The sequence below is a fragment of the Morone saxatilis genome, unplaced genomic scaffold (assembly GCF_004916995.1).
Source record: "Morone saxatilis isolate NCDOM2014 unplaced genomic scaffold, NCSU_SB_2.0 Contig15, whole genome shotgun sequence".
Lineage (NCBI taxonomy): Eukaryota > Metazoa > Chordata > Actinopteri > Moronidae > Morone > Morone saxatilis.
The window spans coordinates 19,669,477-19,686,823 of NW_023339707.1; the positions used below are offsets into that span (position 1 = coordinate 19,669,477).

The 17,347-nt window shown below is 38.0% G+C and overlaps 1 protein-coding gene across 1 annotated transcript in view; it reads left to right on the forward strand.

Moving 5' to 3' along the window:
• Positions 1–17,347, forward strand: part of LOC118324458 (metabotropic glutamate receptor 4-like) — a 113,167-nt gene that overhangs the window by 78,557 nt on the left and 17,263 nt on the right. Inside the window, exons 3-5 of the mRNA XM_035656810.1 lie at positions 4,885–5,020; positions 7,255–7,409; positions 7,907–8,047. Coding sequence (XP_035512703.1) covers positions 4,885–5,020; positions 7,255–7,409; positions 7,907–8,047 — 432 coding nt within the window. The remainder of the gene's footprint in view (positions 1–4,884; positions 5,021–7,254; positions 7,410–7,906; positions 8,048–17,347) is intronic.

The following is a 17,347-nucleotide window of genomic DNA, read 5'->3' on the forward strand; positions in this document are numbered from 1 at the left end:
GATAAGAGCAGAAAAAACATTATTTAAACACAGCACATTTCCTGCAGTTTACAGGGTAACATTTTGCCACCAGGTATGGTCAGTATTTTACCTGTACTGTTGTTTTCCTGCCTAAAATCAATTCCCACTACCCATCCATTTTCTCTCCCTTTCAGTGGCCTGAGCGTGTCCCAGCATGCATTGGATGAAAAGAAGAGAAACATTGGACGTGTTGCCAGTTTATCACAGTCCTCTGATCAACTGATTTGCATAAATCATTTGGTATACAGTTTACTAACTCAGAGGGGAATATTATTTATCTCCCTATTTATGGCTATCCACATCACCTTGTTGTGGTTCCTGACATTTTTCATTACTCTGGTCTCATCTGAGAATATTTCTATAATGTGAACCACTGTGATCACACCACTGTGCATTAGGGCAGCCAGACAGTATATATGGCACCATCAGTGGATTGAGTGAACAATACGGCCATTTAAAGCAGATGGGAATTAAAAATAATTCTGTGCAGCTCAACCAGGCTTTTTAATTATTAACTCATTATGACTGTTGGCTAATAAATCATTTGCTGCCAGGGGAAAGAAGAAGCAGAAAAGTGTTTTCATTCAGTGTTAAAGTGACAATTTTTCAAGCCAAAAACAATGGAATTTTATTGACCGCCAGTTTAGTTGTTGTAGTTCTCTGTATTTGTTACTAGAAATGTTCTCCAGCTGCAAATTAAGCCTGTTTTGTTGGTATTTCGACTAAGGGCATCCCAATAAACAAGCTATTTATATACCTTCACCTTCACCACAACGCCCACCTGGGTGTATTTTGTGTGCTTCTGCACTACTGCTCACCAAGCACAGGAGCGATGCAGAAATCAGCCACAGTACCAGGGAATATTAAATGTTTATGGAAGCACAGTCTCTTCCCACGGGTGTCAAATGAGAAGGAATATTAGTGTTCTGCTATTAGGAGAGCAGAGACTGGGGCTGACAATGGAAGACATGGGAGAGGAGGCTCGCAGTCTCCTCAGCAACGGATATTTTTAGAGGTGGTTTTCAGACATGGCTCAGATGTTAAGAGTGGTATAGGATGAGTGTTGGGAAAGAAATACACTGCTCATGAAGTTTTCAGCAGAATCTATGGAATAAAGGCCGCTTGACTTTATTCATCGATTTTACTTTGCACTTATACTTATATGTACAGATAATCAATTGGGTTTCACCACATTGCAACAGGTCATCAGGCAAATTGCCAAATTAGCTAAACAAAAACACATTTTTAATTAAATTTAATTAAACATTTTCAGATTTATTTCTTTTTTCACTTTGCAAGACAGAAGCAAAAACCTAGTTGTTTTTTACACAAGCCACTGAATGTTAATCCTGTAATTTTGATGTATAACTACAATTAATCAACAGATGACCCTGTTTATCTCTGAAGACTCAAACAATAAGGGAAATGGTAGAGTTTTTCAGGGTACTACACACTTGACTCCGCTAAACATTTGAAATTAATTACTTTTTTATTGCCTTTCTCTATGTATTTAGGTTTACAAAGTAACATTAGGTGGGAGATGGTGGTCTCGTTCAGTCTGATGAGAAGCAGTGTGTAGACAAGAGGAGAGGGTGTCTTTAACTTTATCTCCCTAATTACATCCTGTCCTTGGCAAAATGGAATCTAGCAAAGTGTTTTATTGAAAATCTGATTCCTCTAAAGAGATCTGTTTCATTACCTAAAATTAATATAAAATATGTAATGAGCAAGACCTATAATTACCGCGACCAATTAAAAGGCACTTAGGTTGTATGAATGTCATTTTAGAGCCACTTTACATACCTGAATCAACATGTGAAAGACATTTCAGCATGCAAACAAGAAAGAAAATATTGTTATACATATTACATTTGTGTGTAATGACAACAATGGTGTGAAAGTGTAGGATTAGCTGCAGAACAGAAAATAGAAATTCATACTTGGAGCAGGTCAGCATTGAGTGCCTTGTTCAGTAACTGCTCCCTGTCATGGAGTTTGAATTTGGTCCTTGAGTCAAGGGACCATGTCTTTGAACATCCTGTATTGTAGAGGAAACGATGGACAGATGCATGGATGAATGGATAGTGTTAGCAATAAAACAAATTGTGTAACAGAGTTACAAAACTGGCCCCGTGGAGGGCCCTGTTCAGCGTGCCTCAACTCCCACAGGCTGGGTTCTTATCCCCCTAGTCCTCTTGGTATTCTCTCTGGAGGTTAAGCAATGCTGCGTCCTGCTGCTGGTGATGTGAGAGGAGAAGAAAAGGAAGGGATGAGTGCTCTGCTTCTACACAGCAGATGTTGGGGGAATGGGGGACTGAAGTACCAGTGAGGCGAAGACATAGAATCTAATGATTGATTGAGTCTCTGAGAGCAGAGAGCTGCTGCTATGCTGGTGCTAAATTTCCCATGTGCCTGTCTGGGTAGTTTAAGTGTAATGACACAGTGAGGTAGACAGATAAACCCTTGCTTCAGTTTAATCAAAGCCTCAACAATCAGGAGCACGTAGACTAAAGAAAAGTACACAAATATTGTGAACTGTGAAATTCTTCACTTGCATATGGTTTGTTGCATACTTTCATATATTTAGTTTGACTTGTTTAATAAAACACATGTGGCCAGATTTATAAAACTAAACAAAAACACAGAAAAAACACATGTATTATTTTTTTCAAATTCTTGAAGCTGTGCATACGCATTATGTTTTATAAATCTCAATCACTGAGGAACTGGCAGTATATGCATGAGCCTCATCTCCTCTCCCAAAGACATATGCATTCCCTTAACATATAATTTGGATATCAATAATTCATAAGTCTTTGCACTTGAAAAGCAAAGAGATGGTGGAATTTCAGAGACTGTGTTGCATTAGCGGTGCTCCAACAACAACACAGCAGCCGTTAGTCATGACCACATACACATGTGTCATTAATATGTCAAAGGTACCTTAAACATTAATTTTTTAATTATCATTAAGCATAAGAGACACACTTTTACAATAACTATAAAATGAAAGGTTCATGCACATAGGAAAATAAAATGATGTCTACAGTGTAAAACAAAACAGTGATGAAATTGAGTTAAAAAAAAGTTTAGAAATGCCCCTTTGATTGACATTTCATAGAATACTGTAAACTTAAGAGTAATATACTTAATTATCTTTTCACCTTACTTTTCCATCTCCACTTTATCATATCACCTGCAGGTAATGCTAAAAAAATACATGTACAACTGGTCTGAAGTGTGTGTGAAGTGATTTCTGTTCATATGTATTGTTTATAATATGGCCCCAGTTCATTAAGTAATATCTATGTTGGAACCACTGAAAGACTCTTGATGGCTCTTGACTCTGGGTGATGAAATCTGTGTTAAGTGTGATTTTCAAGTTCATTTTTAGAAGTGGAAAACTAAGTAAATTAGGGGTTTGATGGTGCTGTGCTAAAAAAAAAAAAAGAAAAAGAAAAGAGTCTTGCCTGAGTGCAGAAAGAGAAATCCCACAACAGCAGACATGGGCCAGCACACACAAAAGAATGAGTCCATTCCTCCAGTGAAGGGTACTGTTTATCCATTAACCAACCAAGTGAATGTATAAGCCAGATTTGTTGTGTTCTAGCTGTGACATGCATGACCACAGGAAACCTACAGTATACACGCAGCCTTTCTGAAAAACCCTGGGTTTCAAGAAAATGGAAACATCATTAAATTCATCCACAGTGTACAATCAGGACAATAGTGCGGGCCACTGACTGAAGCCCCCCTGTGACTTAACCGGAAGTGACTTTTTGTTCCCATGAGCAAAGCAGACCAACATCATTGTTAATTTAATGGCATCCACTATTCTTTACTCATATTTCCAGTTTCCAAACCTATTAGTTTCTGAGCTGGGGCCAGGCTTTGTTTTATGGTGTGAGTCTGGCTGCCATGAACTGAACTAGAGGGTATTATTCCTGCATTGATTGTTCATTGGGCCAGCTTTGTACTGTGTCACGAAAGGGAAATTCATTAGCATGCACATACTCTCTGTGGCATTTTGGCAGGACGACAAAGGAGTTATCCTGAAATGTTGCATTGGGAATTAAAAAGCCTTGGCTTGTTGGTAACCAGGGAACGTCCTGCTGCCTTTAGACTTGTGTTCAATACCAGAGCATTTCTAAGTGGTTAAAGACTCTCTTTAAACTGATCTTTGGGGAATTACTGTGGTTGTAGGTATTGTGCTGGCCAGTGCCTAACACGATAAACTAAAAGTAATCAATTTCACTAGACAATACTTTCGTTTATTAGCATGTAATTCACTGGTTGTGTCTCTATTTTAAAGATGTCAATCTACAGGCAAGGACCTCAATTTAGAAAGAAGTTTAGCAAACAGTAGTTGATAAGTTGAACAAAAAGACAACAACCAATGTAATAAGACAAATGACTCTGAACAAATGGAACCAGTTTTCAATTACAAAATTTATGTACTTCCAAATGCTACCCAAGTCCCATGGCCTCACTGGCAGGACCATAAACTGAATTGATGGGTCTCCATGTCTCAAAGTTGCCCCTTGTGGTCCAAGGAAAGATGTTTTTTAAAACCTTGCATCCCTCATGCTGTGAAATATTGCACCTGCACTCATTTAATAGTGCATCCATCATTAAAAAAAGTCCAGAGGTTTGAAAAAGATTTGTGTGGGTTAACAGAAAGAAGGAACATTTCTACACTCCAGCAAATGTTTCTGGTGACCAAGAGTTTGAAAAATACACGCCTGAAACAGCAGCAATAATTATGGCACTTGACGGTAAAATGTCTGTTCTATTCAGAAATTTTACAGAAGAAAAGTTAAACCTGTTTAATTGGGAAACTTTTCTCTTTTATCTTCCAATTAGGTGGTCTGTGCATCTCCCAGTCTGTGAAAATACCACGTGAACCAAGATCTGGAGAGTTTGACAAGATCATTCGCAGGCTGAGTGAGAACCCGAATGCCCGAGTAGTCATTATCTTTGCCAATGAGGATGATATCAGGTGAGTCTTTTACCTTATCTCAACCGCTTTTAACCACTGACTGATACTTCCTTTATAACAGTACCCTGCTAGTTCCTTAAATGAATAAGACTTTTCAAAATCTGTCTAAAGTGATAAATGTTGTTTAGTAATGTCATTAGCTGGGGATGGCCTTACAGCTGGTGTTAAAATGTCACAAATGTCTTCTGTGTGTATAAATACATTAAATTGCATTTTCCTTGTAAAATACAACACACACATGGCAAATATGATTATATTTGAGTCTACTCGCATTTGTAAATCCTTGTCTGGTATATTACAGGCAAGTGAAGCAGTTTTACACATTAAGACACAGAGAAATGGCATGATTTAATGCATCACAATGCAACAGCCCTGCAAATAACTGCTCCCTGGTGGTGGAAATTAATTGTCATCCAATTTGACATCTAGTCTGTTGTCCCTATCTGTTCTGACCATACTAAACCATATGAAAGTACAGTTAACAGTGTCCCTGCTTTCCATTTGGGGACACAAGTGTATCAATTAAAATTAATTATCCCTTATTAAGACAGAGAGTCTGTATTAAGAATGAATTAATTAGTTGTAGGCTGAATCAACACACACACAGCTCTGTTGTGGCTTTGTAAGGGAAAATGTTTCCCAGCAACCAGTTAGTAGGCCAGTGTATTCCTGGTGGAAGTGGGCAGTGATTCGGGGCGTCTCTTGATGATGACCAGGGCAGAAGTCCCAGTGCTCATTGACTTAATCCGGTCCTGATAACGGGTAATAGTCAGGATATATAGTAATTACAGAAAGCCAGAGGGATTTCAGCACTGCATGCCTGCTCTATCCTTGAACCTAGCAAGTGTGAGCTGGTAGCAGCCTAATAAGTACCCAAAATTGTCTACACAGAAAGTATGAAAGACTTGAGCTGTTTTGATGGAGCCTTATAATGTGAGACCAATTATATAAATATAGTGCCTCACCTCAAAATAAGAGAAATAATGTTTAGTTAGCTTTTCATAATCTATCCAGGCAGGTAGGTTTGTCATTTACTGTTTGCTCTGTGGAACAACAGCATACTGTTTCATATTTACAAACTCTTAAAAAAAAAAATTACATAAAAATGTAAGTACATTTAATTAAATCATCTTGTATTCTGCAATTCAGTTATGTAAACATTTAGTTCCTCCTCCTGATTATTTTACAATAACAGATATTAGATGTATCATTCTTACCTATTTATCAACTGAAACTTTTCACAGTATTTAAAACAACTTTAAAGAACTTAATATGAGTGTGGAACAGACCCTTGGTTGTCAAAGTTTAATGGAAATGTACACGCCTAACCACGACCCAGATACAACACCTTTACTTCTCACTGTGTTATTTTCATATCAGACTTGACAGCCTATCTAGTCATGTCTCCCTTATGTAATCTCCTGATGGTGAGAAAATCTATTTCTCTCATTTTTCCAACATAGAGTACATAATTGCATCTTAAGACATGCTCATTTCACTGCATTTCTGGAGACCAGACTCAAGGAAAATCATTACATAAATCCTTAGGGTCATAAAACTAAGGTAAACGTTAGTTGGATGACTCACTGCTTACCCACTCCACACAGATTTTTTACAAAAAACTGTAGTAATTATTTTACAAGGTTATATCGTCCTTCTTTAGGCAAAAACAAAGTATTATACGAGATGTTAAGACAGCAAAAAACCTTATGTCTACAATACAGTATGATGCTTGATATCATTTTTTTCTAGCATCTTTGGGGCGATATGAAGGTCATTAATACTTCAGATGGCAGGTGGCTGTGTTTAAATTTTATGTTGCTGTGCTCAAGCTTTCTTGATGTAGGTCTGCTGCTACAGCAGAGCTTGCTGGCAGTTTTTTACAACTCCCCAAACTTACTTTCACTGGCAACAAGCCTGGACAAATGTGGCAAGGGTGTCATTCTGCCAGGGCCAAAAAGAACTACACTGTACAGGGAATGGATAGTGTGTCTATAGTGGCTTTTCAATTCTACTAAAGTACCTCAGTGCAACTTTGTCCAGACTCAGAATAGAATATTCTTGTCATGGAATTACCTGTATAGCATCTACTTCGTCTTTAGGGTGCATTTAAATAGGAACCTTCTTTCATTGGTGATATGTGCATGAAATATATCAGAAAATAAATGAAAACAACACAACAACAGAACATTACATGATACAATTATACATTGCTCTCCCTCTCTATCCCCAAGGCGACTCCTTCAAGCAGCTAAGAAGGCCAATCAAACAGGCCATTTTATCTGGGTAGGTTCAGACAGCTGGGGCTCCAAAATCTCCCCAATACTGAACCAGGAAGAAATGGCAGAAGGTGCTGTCACCATCCTGCCCAAACGACAGTCCATCAAAGGTATTTACAACACAATTCCTATTTTTTTTAAATAAATAAAATCTTGATAGTTCTGCCCCTTGTGTTTGTCTCCACTAATCATATCTCCCTTCTACATTCAACATAAATTATATATAATGGGTATCGGTCAAAAGGCCATTAACATGTTTTACTGTCTACTGTTTTCTCCCACTTACAGTCACATTGGACATCAAGTGTTGTGTCACTGCTGTTACCTATCTTTCATTTTGATTCAATTCAATACAATTGTACCAATTGGGTATATTCGTCTCATGCAATTATTGTATATGCAGAGCCACAGATTTTTAAATTGGTAGAGTGAGAGTTGTCTAAAGATAACAGAATATACACTATGGATACATTACCAAAGTTAACCACTAGGACCAGACCCAAGAAGAGTTTACATTTTGCTTATATAAGGTTTTATATGAACAGAGACCTTAACCTGACCCACAGCCAGCATGTTGAAGCATGTAAAAATGTCCTATTTGTTTCAGGTTTTGATCGCTACTTCATCAGCCGAACACTAGAGAACAACAGAAGGAATATCTGGTTTGCAGAGTTCTGGGAGAATAATTTCCAATGCAAGCTCAGTCGGCATGCGGTGAAGAAAGGATCTGGCATCAAAAAATGCACAAGTGAGTTTACACTTAATAGCAGAGAAGGTACTCGGTCAATGGAAAGCACTCAATCAATGACGAGGTATATTGATTGGGTCTCCTGTGAATACGTTATGTCTGTGTGTGTGTGTGAGTGTGTATGTGGTATGCATAAGTAAATGTATTTGTCATCGGGCAGAAAACAATCACACTCCTCTAATTTTGGTTAAATGTAATGGGCGCAGATAAGTGAATGGGGATCTCTAATTTTGTTCGAGAGAAATTAATGTTCCCATTACTTGTCTGTTGGCTAGTTCAATTTGCAGTGGGTGACAATAGCAATCACAAAACTACGCCACAGCATGCACTGAAAATATAATCAATAGTAAATCCAATCAGCCCATTAGAAGTAAGCTTTCAGGTCATTAAAACCAGTTGGCTCTCCGGGCCCGTCTCCCATCCCACTGTGCAGTGCATCACTGCATCTCAAGTAGTCCAAACTGACTGATTTATAGCTAGCACCTGTAGTGTTTTTAGGCCATATATTCCTCATATATCCGTCTGTATGTTGGAGCATCGTTATCATACAGTGTAAATTTCTTATCTACAGTATTGACTTCTACTGTAAAAAATATAAAAAAATTATATTATTTGAATTCTACTGTAGTGTAAAATATACAGGACATATGTTTTTGTGAAGTTGAATAAAGTATTTGTTCACAAAAAACATGAATTCCTTTTCATACGGTCATTCGTAAAATATTATTATTATTATTATTAATTATTATTTATTATTATTTATTATTAACTAATAATAAAAAATAATAACAACAACAACAACAACAACAACAACAACAACAACAACAACAATGATAATAACAATAATAATAGATACATTCATACATTCCTACTCACCTGGATGGCCGTGTGTGTGTACATTAATACTCTAGTTGTCTTGCCAACCAATAGCTTCGGCCACCCACCTGCAATTACTTAGTTCTGCGGACTTTCAGTTGAAAATATGGATAAAAATACTGTTAACTTGTTGTTGAACCATAGTGGTGACTATTTAAGATGGTATAGACGATATAGGACACTACAACTTCATAATGTCACCAAATACTATAGGAGACATACTAAATTGGTACAGTGGATGAACAGAGATTTAATTGTCACCTCCTTTAGCAACAGTGTGTCCCTTAGCAAAAGAGAGAGATGGTTCCAATAATCTACACTTGCAGGTTTTAGGAGAATACGTAATCTCAAATGATTTCTGTATTTATCAGCTGTCATGCTGGATGCTCTTGAGCTAAATTGCTGCAGGCCCTCTTGTTCCTCTGAGTAGCCTCTCGGGCACAGTAAATTTTCCAGACAAGAGGTACAATAATTTCACTCAGAGCCTTAGTACTAGTATTAGTACTAAGTATTAGTACCTATTGTTCCTTTTGTAATGACAATCATTACCTGTCCCACACACATATTTAAATTTTTCAAAGTTACAAGCAAATTTTAGAAGAAACTTATAACGCCAACATCCTTTTTTTATATAACACAGTTAATAGTTGTAAAGAGTCAATTCCTCTATGAAAAGTCTGTGGAAATGTGGAAGACTCTAATCAACCACCAGCGACTGCAAAATGATATTTTTAAAGTGCTAACATGATTAGATAGGCATATAATTATTCTATTTGTGTGATATCAAAGCTTTTAATCGCACAATACAAGTCCCTTGCAACTGATTTATGTACCATAACAGCAGGGTAAAAACAGGTCATTGTCCAGGACTAAGTGTATCTGACTTAGACAGCAAAGAAAACAACAGCGAATGCAGATGTATAATTCACATCCTGCTGCTCTTTTTCCCCAGTGTTCTTGTATCCGCTGCCCTAGAGGCCAAGATTGTCTTTGTAGCTTCAGATCTACACCATCACCCCCAACCTACAGGTCACACCTGCTTGGTGTGGCTGTTCCCAGAGTGCAGCATATGTGTTAAATATACCCAATTGCCAGTTTATTAGGTACACCCAGCTAAAACTGATGCAGATTGAGCAATAATAGAAACTACTGTCATTATAAATCAATACAATTCAATGCCCCCACAAACTCCATCCCCGAAAATGACATGAAATTTGTTCAATTCTCTTTTGAGCATGTGGAGATATCTAGGGATGCACAAATTTACAGCATTCACACGCACTGTACATCACACTATTTTACACTACTGAACCATAAAACATGATATTGTTTTGCAGAGCAGAATGAACTAGAATTGTCTGATACAACCGAGGACTTCTGAAAAAGGAAACAAATTGGTAATAATAGAATACAAATTTCACAGCATTTTGGCACGAGATTCTCCTTTCTCATCACAGTTGGTCAGTAATGAGCAGGGTTGACACGTCAATCATAATTTCTTCTGGGGTAAGCAGACAAACTTCAGTCCTCAAATCTGCCTTGTTGAAAATGCTACTGATAGAAAGCATGACAGCAGATTGTTTGAGATTTGAGAAAAATCATCATTAAAATGTTTCCATCCTACATAAACATATTAGATGTGTGAATGCAGAGCAGAGACATTTGCCAGCAGTCCAGCCATTTCATGCAGCATTTCCTATAATTAAAGTTTTTTTTATGTCTTACTGGGCTGTTGGCAAAGATGACAGCCTCTGCAGGTGCGAGGCTTCTTGTTGACGTAATATAAGCACACATTGAGGTTCACAGTTTGAGTGAAGCACACTGGTTTGAGTCACTCTGCTGCTCTGCATCCCTGCAGACATGAGTCATCAAGGCTACCAGGCAAGAGCAAAACTCAACTTACTGCTGCTTAACCTTTATTGTTCTGAGCATAATGACAATAAAGATCTATTTTATTGTCTGTATCAATTGCTCACTCAAAACATCAAGCACACATTGTGCAACTAAGCAATGTTCAGAAACTAGTTTATTCTCTTGAGATGCAACGCAAATGTCAAGGCTTAAAAGATAACCCGGAAAACAACAAAGAAATGCTTTCTTCACTGGTCAGAAATTGATTGACCTGCATTGGATTACAATAATTACTGTGTATGACAGGAATGAAGTGGAATCCTCAATTTCTTACCTAGACATTGCCTATAATTAATTCTTGTTTAAAGGCAGTTAGAGCAAGAAAAACTAATTTGCTATCCATAGCTTGCAGCTGCAACAATGAGTTCACTTCATCTGAACAACCATGTCTTTGGAAGCTATGATGACAAGCACTGTCAAGCACTGCAGTCTATTTTTGTCCCTTGGGTGATGGTGCCCAATCTTTTTAATTAGAATAAGAAAATTGGAGGGGTTTGTAATGGTTGTCAACCAACATTTTTCAAATACCTTGCTAATGCCCCATTAGCAGATTTGAACTATTATTTTAGAAACTTTCGGGCCAAAAAATTACATGTGACCAAAGTTGGACATCACCCAGAGTTGATAACTTTAACTTAAATTAATACTTAATTATAATCATAATAAACTTACTTTCATTACTGAATACCTCTGTTAATTATACTCTAGATTAACCCTTTGGTCTATGGAATTAGCAAAAATGTCCATCACAATTTTCCAAAACCCACCCTACAAAAGGTAGGTGACTGATAGTAGCTGTGGTCAGAAGGTCATTGGCAGCAAACTAAGAACCTGCTGGTGGACACCAGGTGAGTGGATGAGGAAAGCTGTCAAGCTGAAGGAGGAGGCATTTCGGGCTTGGTTGGCCGAGTGGTCTTCTGAAGTAACCAAATAGGCACCGGGGGGTCAGAAGGGCTTCAGCTTAGGCAGTTGCTGAAGTAAACCAGGGTATGAAAAGAGTTTGGGGAGGCTATGCAAAAGGAGTTCTGGCAAACGATTTGACAACTCAGGAAGAGAAAGCCCAGCTTGGCTCAGGCTGTGTTCAGTCAGCAGATCTACTCACCTGGACTGGGGAAAAAGAGATCTTTTAGAGGCTTCTGAATCCGACCTGTAGAGGAGTCTGAAGAATTGGGGGAAGCCTTATCCATATTCCTGGCAGAGGTTGCTAAGGTAAGCTCCTTGGCAGCAAGATGCCAGGTGTGGACGAGATTTGCCCTGAGATGGTGAAAGCTGTGGACATGATTGACACAGCTCTTCAGTGTCACATGGAGGTCGGGGACAGCACCTGTGGAGTGGCAGACAGGGGTGATGTTTTCCATTTTCAAAAAAGGGGGACCAGAGGGTGTGCTCCAATTATCCTGGTACCACACTGCTCAGCCTCCCTGGAAACATTTATTTCAGGATGCCAGAAAGGAGGGTCTGGTCAATTGTTGAACTGCAGATTCAGGAGGAGCAATGTGGATTCTGTCTTTGCTGTCCATCAGTGGACCAGCACATAGCTTGGAGGTTCATGGGAGTTTTGACCATACAGTCTACATGTGTTTTGTGGACTTGAAAGGCTTCAGTGTCTTATTCACGATGAGTGATGAACTTTGGGTAGTGTGCAAAAGAATGAGATTGTGGATATAAGTGGCCAAAATGAGATTCAACTGTAGGGTGGGCTGGGCTCGGCCTTAAAGATAGGGTGACAGCTTCGCTAATTGGGAACACAGTATGGTACATTACTCTGAACAGTGTGCCAACTGTATCTACAAGGCAGCTGGACTCACAAGATCATAAAATCATGCGAGAATGCATTTTGCGAGGTGTCAAGCTTTGCACTTGTGTCCAAACCACAGTGATTCAGATCAGTCAGTGTGGTACTACTGCCGACTACGGCATGAGCAACGGGTGTGGTTTAATGCCAAGTGTGTGTGACGAGGTGTGAGAAATGAACGTTCACTCAAAAACAACAAAGGCAGCTGCTAACGAGGTTATTTAGTTAAGTTGTTAGTATCAGGTATATCAGAACTCAAAAGTATTTCTTAATTGAAAGAAGAACATAGAGCGGTACTGAAGGCTTTTATGGAGGGGAAAGATTTTTGCTCTTCTGCTAACTTGCTTTAGTAAGAGTTTGACCACGTTATATGGTTTGTCGATCTCCCCCCCAATGACCCACTATGTCAAAATGAACTATGGCCTACCAAGAAATAACTATCTAGTCTGCTCTAAGCACATTAGTTGGAAAAATAGCCTATAATTTCCAGCATCACTAAGAAAGAAATCACAGTGTGCACAAGTAATGAAATTAAATTTTTCCGCCTCTCTTCCTTGAATGAAAGCGAGGCAAAAAAGAAACAATTTGCCTCGATTCAAAGGAATACAACAAGCAAGAGCATACAGTGTGACCTGGAGCTTTCTGGATCATTGTGTTCTTTCAGAATCTGAAGGTTTGCCTTGATCGAAACTCCTAGAGCACTGATAAAATGATACAGTAGCACGGTTTCATCTTCATTCACATCAATGCTTGTTTTGCACTACTGACTAACCTTCCTGCAGCACATCTTAACATCCACCTTTTCCTCCATCTACCAGCCAGTGAAGCCATGTTATAATTCTGTCTGATATGGGTTTTCCCACATTGTTCTCCCTTACCTGATTAAATAATTTTAAATAAGAAAATGTATAAAGAAAGATTATCTTGGGTTAGCTCAGTGTTTTCCAACAATACACCTGTCACAAAGAATGTGTCAGAACCAGCGAACGCATAATTTTTCTCTCCTTCCCTTCTTTACGCCTTCATCACCACAGTGACTATACTTGGTGGTAGGCTAGTGAGGAAGATGGGAGTGGTAAAAGCTTTTGGAAAAGCCCCATATATACAGACTTAAACAAATTACAATATTCAGTCTACCTTAGTGTTTCCCAAACTGTAATCTAAGGAGGTGACACAACGATTAAAAGGATAAGAAAGGAAAAACAACATTTCTGCTTCACAGAATCATGTTTCTCTTTCTCATTTGAAATACTACATACTTTCAACTCTTCATGCCCATAAAAATCCTTCAAACCCAGTGCTTTATTAGGTCAGAACCTACGAGAAGAGATCTCAAGCACGTATTGTTTTATTTTAACACGTCAAAAGCCAAAAAAGGTCAGGAACCATTGGTCTGTCTGACCTTGCATGTCTTTGGAAAGTGAAGCTGGAGCATTAGAGGAAAGCCAAACATAAAAACATTTGGTTGTTAGCTGGCAAGGCAAACCTCTGACACAACTTGCCATTAATGAGGCAATTGTCTTTGTATAGTCATGTGTAAAAGAAAGAGAGAAGAAAGAGAGTGGTTCAAAGAGAGAGAGAAACATTACAATGAGAGAGGCTGTGACAGCCACAAAAAGTGACAGACCACCTATCCATGACTCACTTTGCCAGTATCACACATTTATAGAATAGCTTGCAATATTCAAGCTCCTTAAACATTCAGAGCCTTGTCACCGATGTTAAATTGCCTCTTCTGAGCAAGCAAATACTGTGGGAGCATATAGATAATAACAACAAGACAAACAAACACTATTCATCTATTTAAAACTAGCGCTTGTTAAAATGAAGCATCTCTGGTGAGATAAAAAAATGGCTGCCACAGACATCTTGCAAGGCATCCAAACAAAACATGATTCCAGTTTATCAACTGCTTTATGTCGTTTTTTTGTTATCTGATCATGATGCACTGTTTACATTATCTTGTGTTGTGCTTGTCTTGCCACAAGCTTGTGAATGAGACAGTGAAAAAGTGTTTGTTCAGTAACATGGAACTTAACCTTAATTGAAAGCAATGGTGCAAATAACTTAAGTACTACCCCCTTGATGACAGGTAAGCAGATCATTTAAGTTATATATTCATGTAGAATTATTACAAAATGTCAGAGCAATAACAACTCTTCAGTAATTAAGAAAACGCATAGTGGGGCCAATTTTCACCAGAGCACACCCATTAACACACCAAATTGATTAAAGTCAATTTTTCCCCTTTTCCACATTATGTGTTATTGACATGAGCTAATATTCAGACTCTTACTCTTTCAAGACATTCTTTGATGGTACAGATGAAATGAGGTGCTGTAATACAAATTACCCAATTCCCAAACATTTATTTCCCCTCAAGCTGGGTAGAGTTCAAAATCAGTGGATTTCATTATTCTAAAAAAGCATCAACCTTCAAAGCACAAGGGAACAGATGGATATAGACCATCTACTGAGCTGATGCAAATGATCCTCTATTACAGGGTGTGAGTCTTGTGGTTTGCCTTTAATAAGCCCTTAAAAAAAGACTATTTAAAGAAAAGTGGGGNNGGGGGATGACATGCAGCAAATGACTGCAGGTTGGAATCAAACCTAGTCCGCTGTGGTAGGAACTCAGCATTAATACATAAAGACTAGGGCGCCTTGACATTAATAAGCTCTTAACAGAAATGTTGCTTATTTTCAACCAGCTCTACATTACCCTAAGTACTGGAGATGCAATTCTTCCAGCTCTGATGGGGCAGCATATAGTGTGTGGAAAGCCACGCACTCACCACGCCACTCGGCTTTTTTAACCCTTACCTTCCCCTATTTCTTGACTATCTCCACCTGACATATTAAATAAAGGCATAAAAAAAGGCCCCAAAAATATCTTATATAAAATTCAAAAAGTCAGTTTCCCTTTAAGACATTGTCACAAAGAATAAAGAAGTGTCAATTCTGCAATTTCAGCCTCATCACTTGTCATTCCCGTCTCTGCTTACAAAATATTCCAAGGGGGATACATTTGCAATGCTCTGTAATTCACATGCTTTTAAAACATGGCTACATGTCGCTCAAAAGTCTTCTCTGTCACGTTGCAAGAATCTAGCTTGTACTCCTGTAGCATTCATTGACAAAGGAAGAAATAATCAACACATTAAAATGAAGGAAAGCACTGTTCAAATGGGTTGCAGATAAAAGCTTATGCAGTCCACATGTGGAGTGTCTATATTTACTGAGCCCTCTTCATAGCAGTTGTACCAGCACTAAAATCTGTGATTGAACTTCAGTGTGAAATTGTGAGTGTTTGTTCTGTTCCTGTCCTGCCAATACTCTCACAAATTAGTTTATTTGAGCTTTAAGAATTAAGTTGTGAGCACTTCAACTTGTGTGGAGGTTACGGATAACTCTTCATTTGTCAGTATTAAACAAAAGGTTACCTTAATTTAGGTTTATAATTATGACAGGGCATAAGGACAGTTACATAATTATTAAGAGATCATAATTTGCATTTATACCTCAGTTGTTCTTATAGTTTTTAACAAAACCGAATTAATAAGGTAACAAGCAAATTGTGCTGCAGTAAATATATAAATGCATTCAACGTGATGGCTTTTTGTCATTCAAACATATATGTCCTTTCACACAAATGTTCCTTACAGCTTCATTCAAAGATGACAGCACATTTAGCCACAATGTTCATGCAGAGAGAACAGCTGTGAGTTAAAAATGTAATGATAGCAAGGAAGAAGATTGTTTTCTGTTCTCTCACAGGCTGCACTACTGATGGATTTTAAAACTGATTTTGGCGTTGAAGCCTTGATTAATGACCATCATCCTTGAGTGCAAGGGACACTCTCCTGCTTCTCACAGTGAATTCACTGATATATTTTGATAATTATAATGAAAATGAATCTATTTAATTATCAAGTTATTAGAGTGATTTTTTCTGCCTGCTTTATACATTCTGTCATTTCAGAAGCATTGAAAGACAGGATGTTAAGCTGGGATTCTTGTTTCATTCCTATTAGCCAACATGCTGTATGTAAAGCATTTTGCTGGACACTGATTTATTAATTGAGTTGGAATAAAAAATAAATTATAGGGAGAAAGTGCAGATCTGATACTGTGGTTATATGAGGGTTTTTTTAACCTCTTTTTCCCCGGTCACACTATTTTTACCCTTGTAAAAATAGTTTTGCTGATCTGAGAAGAAATGGAAAATTGGCTTTTTCACATTAAACTGTTGTCTGATATTAGTTTCTTTGTGCATAAGAGATGATGACTGAGATACAGAGTGATCTTAAAGGATGGAACAAGAACTGCATCTCTTTTTCTCTCTCTGCATGTTTAGCCTGTGAGCAGCCGCAGACTTTACATTTAATGGCATGCAATTCAGACTTTGTGCCATGTAGAAAGTGATTTGGAAAGATTACTAAGTCTGATCTAGTAAGATCGCCATCTTGACTTACAATAACGATCAGATTAATTTAATGGATGTACATGTCTGAAAAGGGGTGTCTTTCTACTCAAGCTACTTTTAAAGGTTGAAACTTTTTCCAATCTTGCTCTTTAATTCCTGTCCATTGTTGCTGTTGACGTATATTATCTAAATCAGTAACAATGTCCTGCTCTCACTCTTCCTGGTCATGATATCTAGCAGGGCATTGGATAATAAAAATGATTAAACTGCTAATTGAAACCTTGCTTGGCGG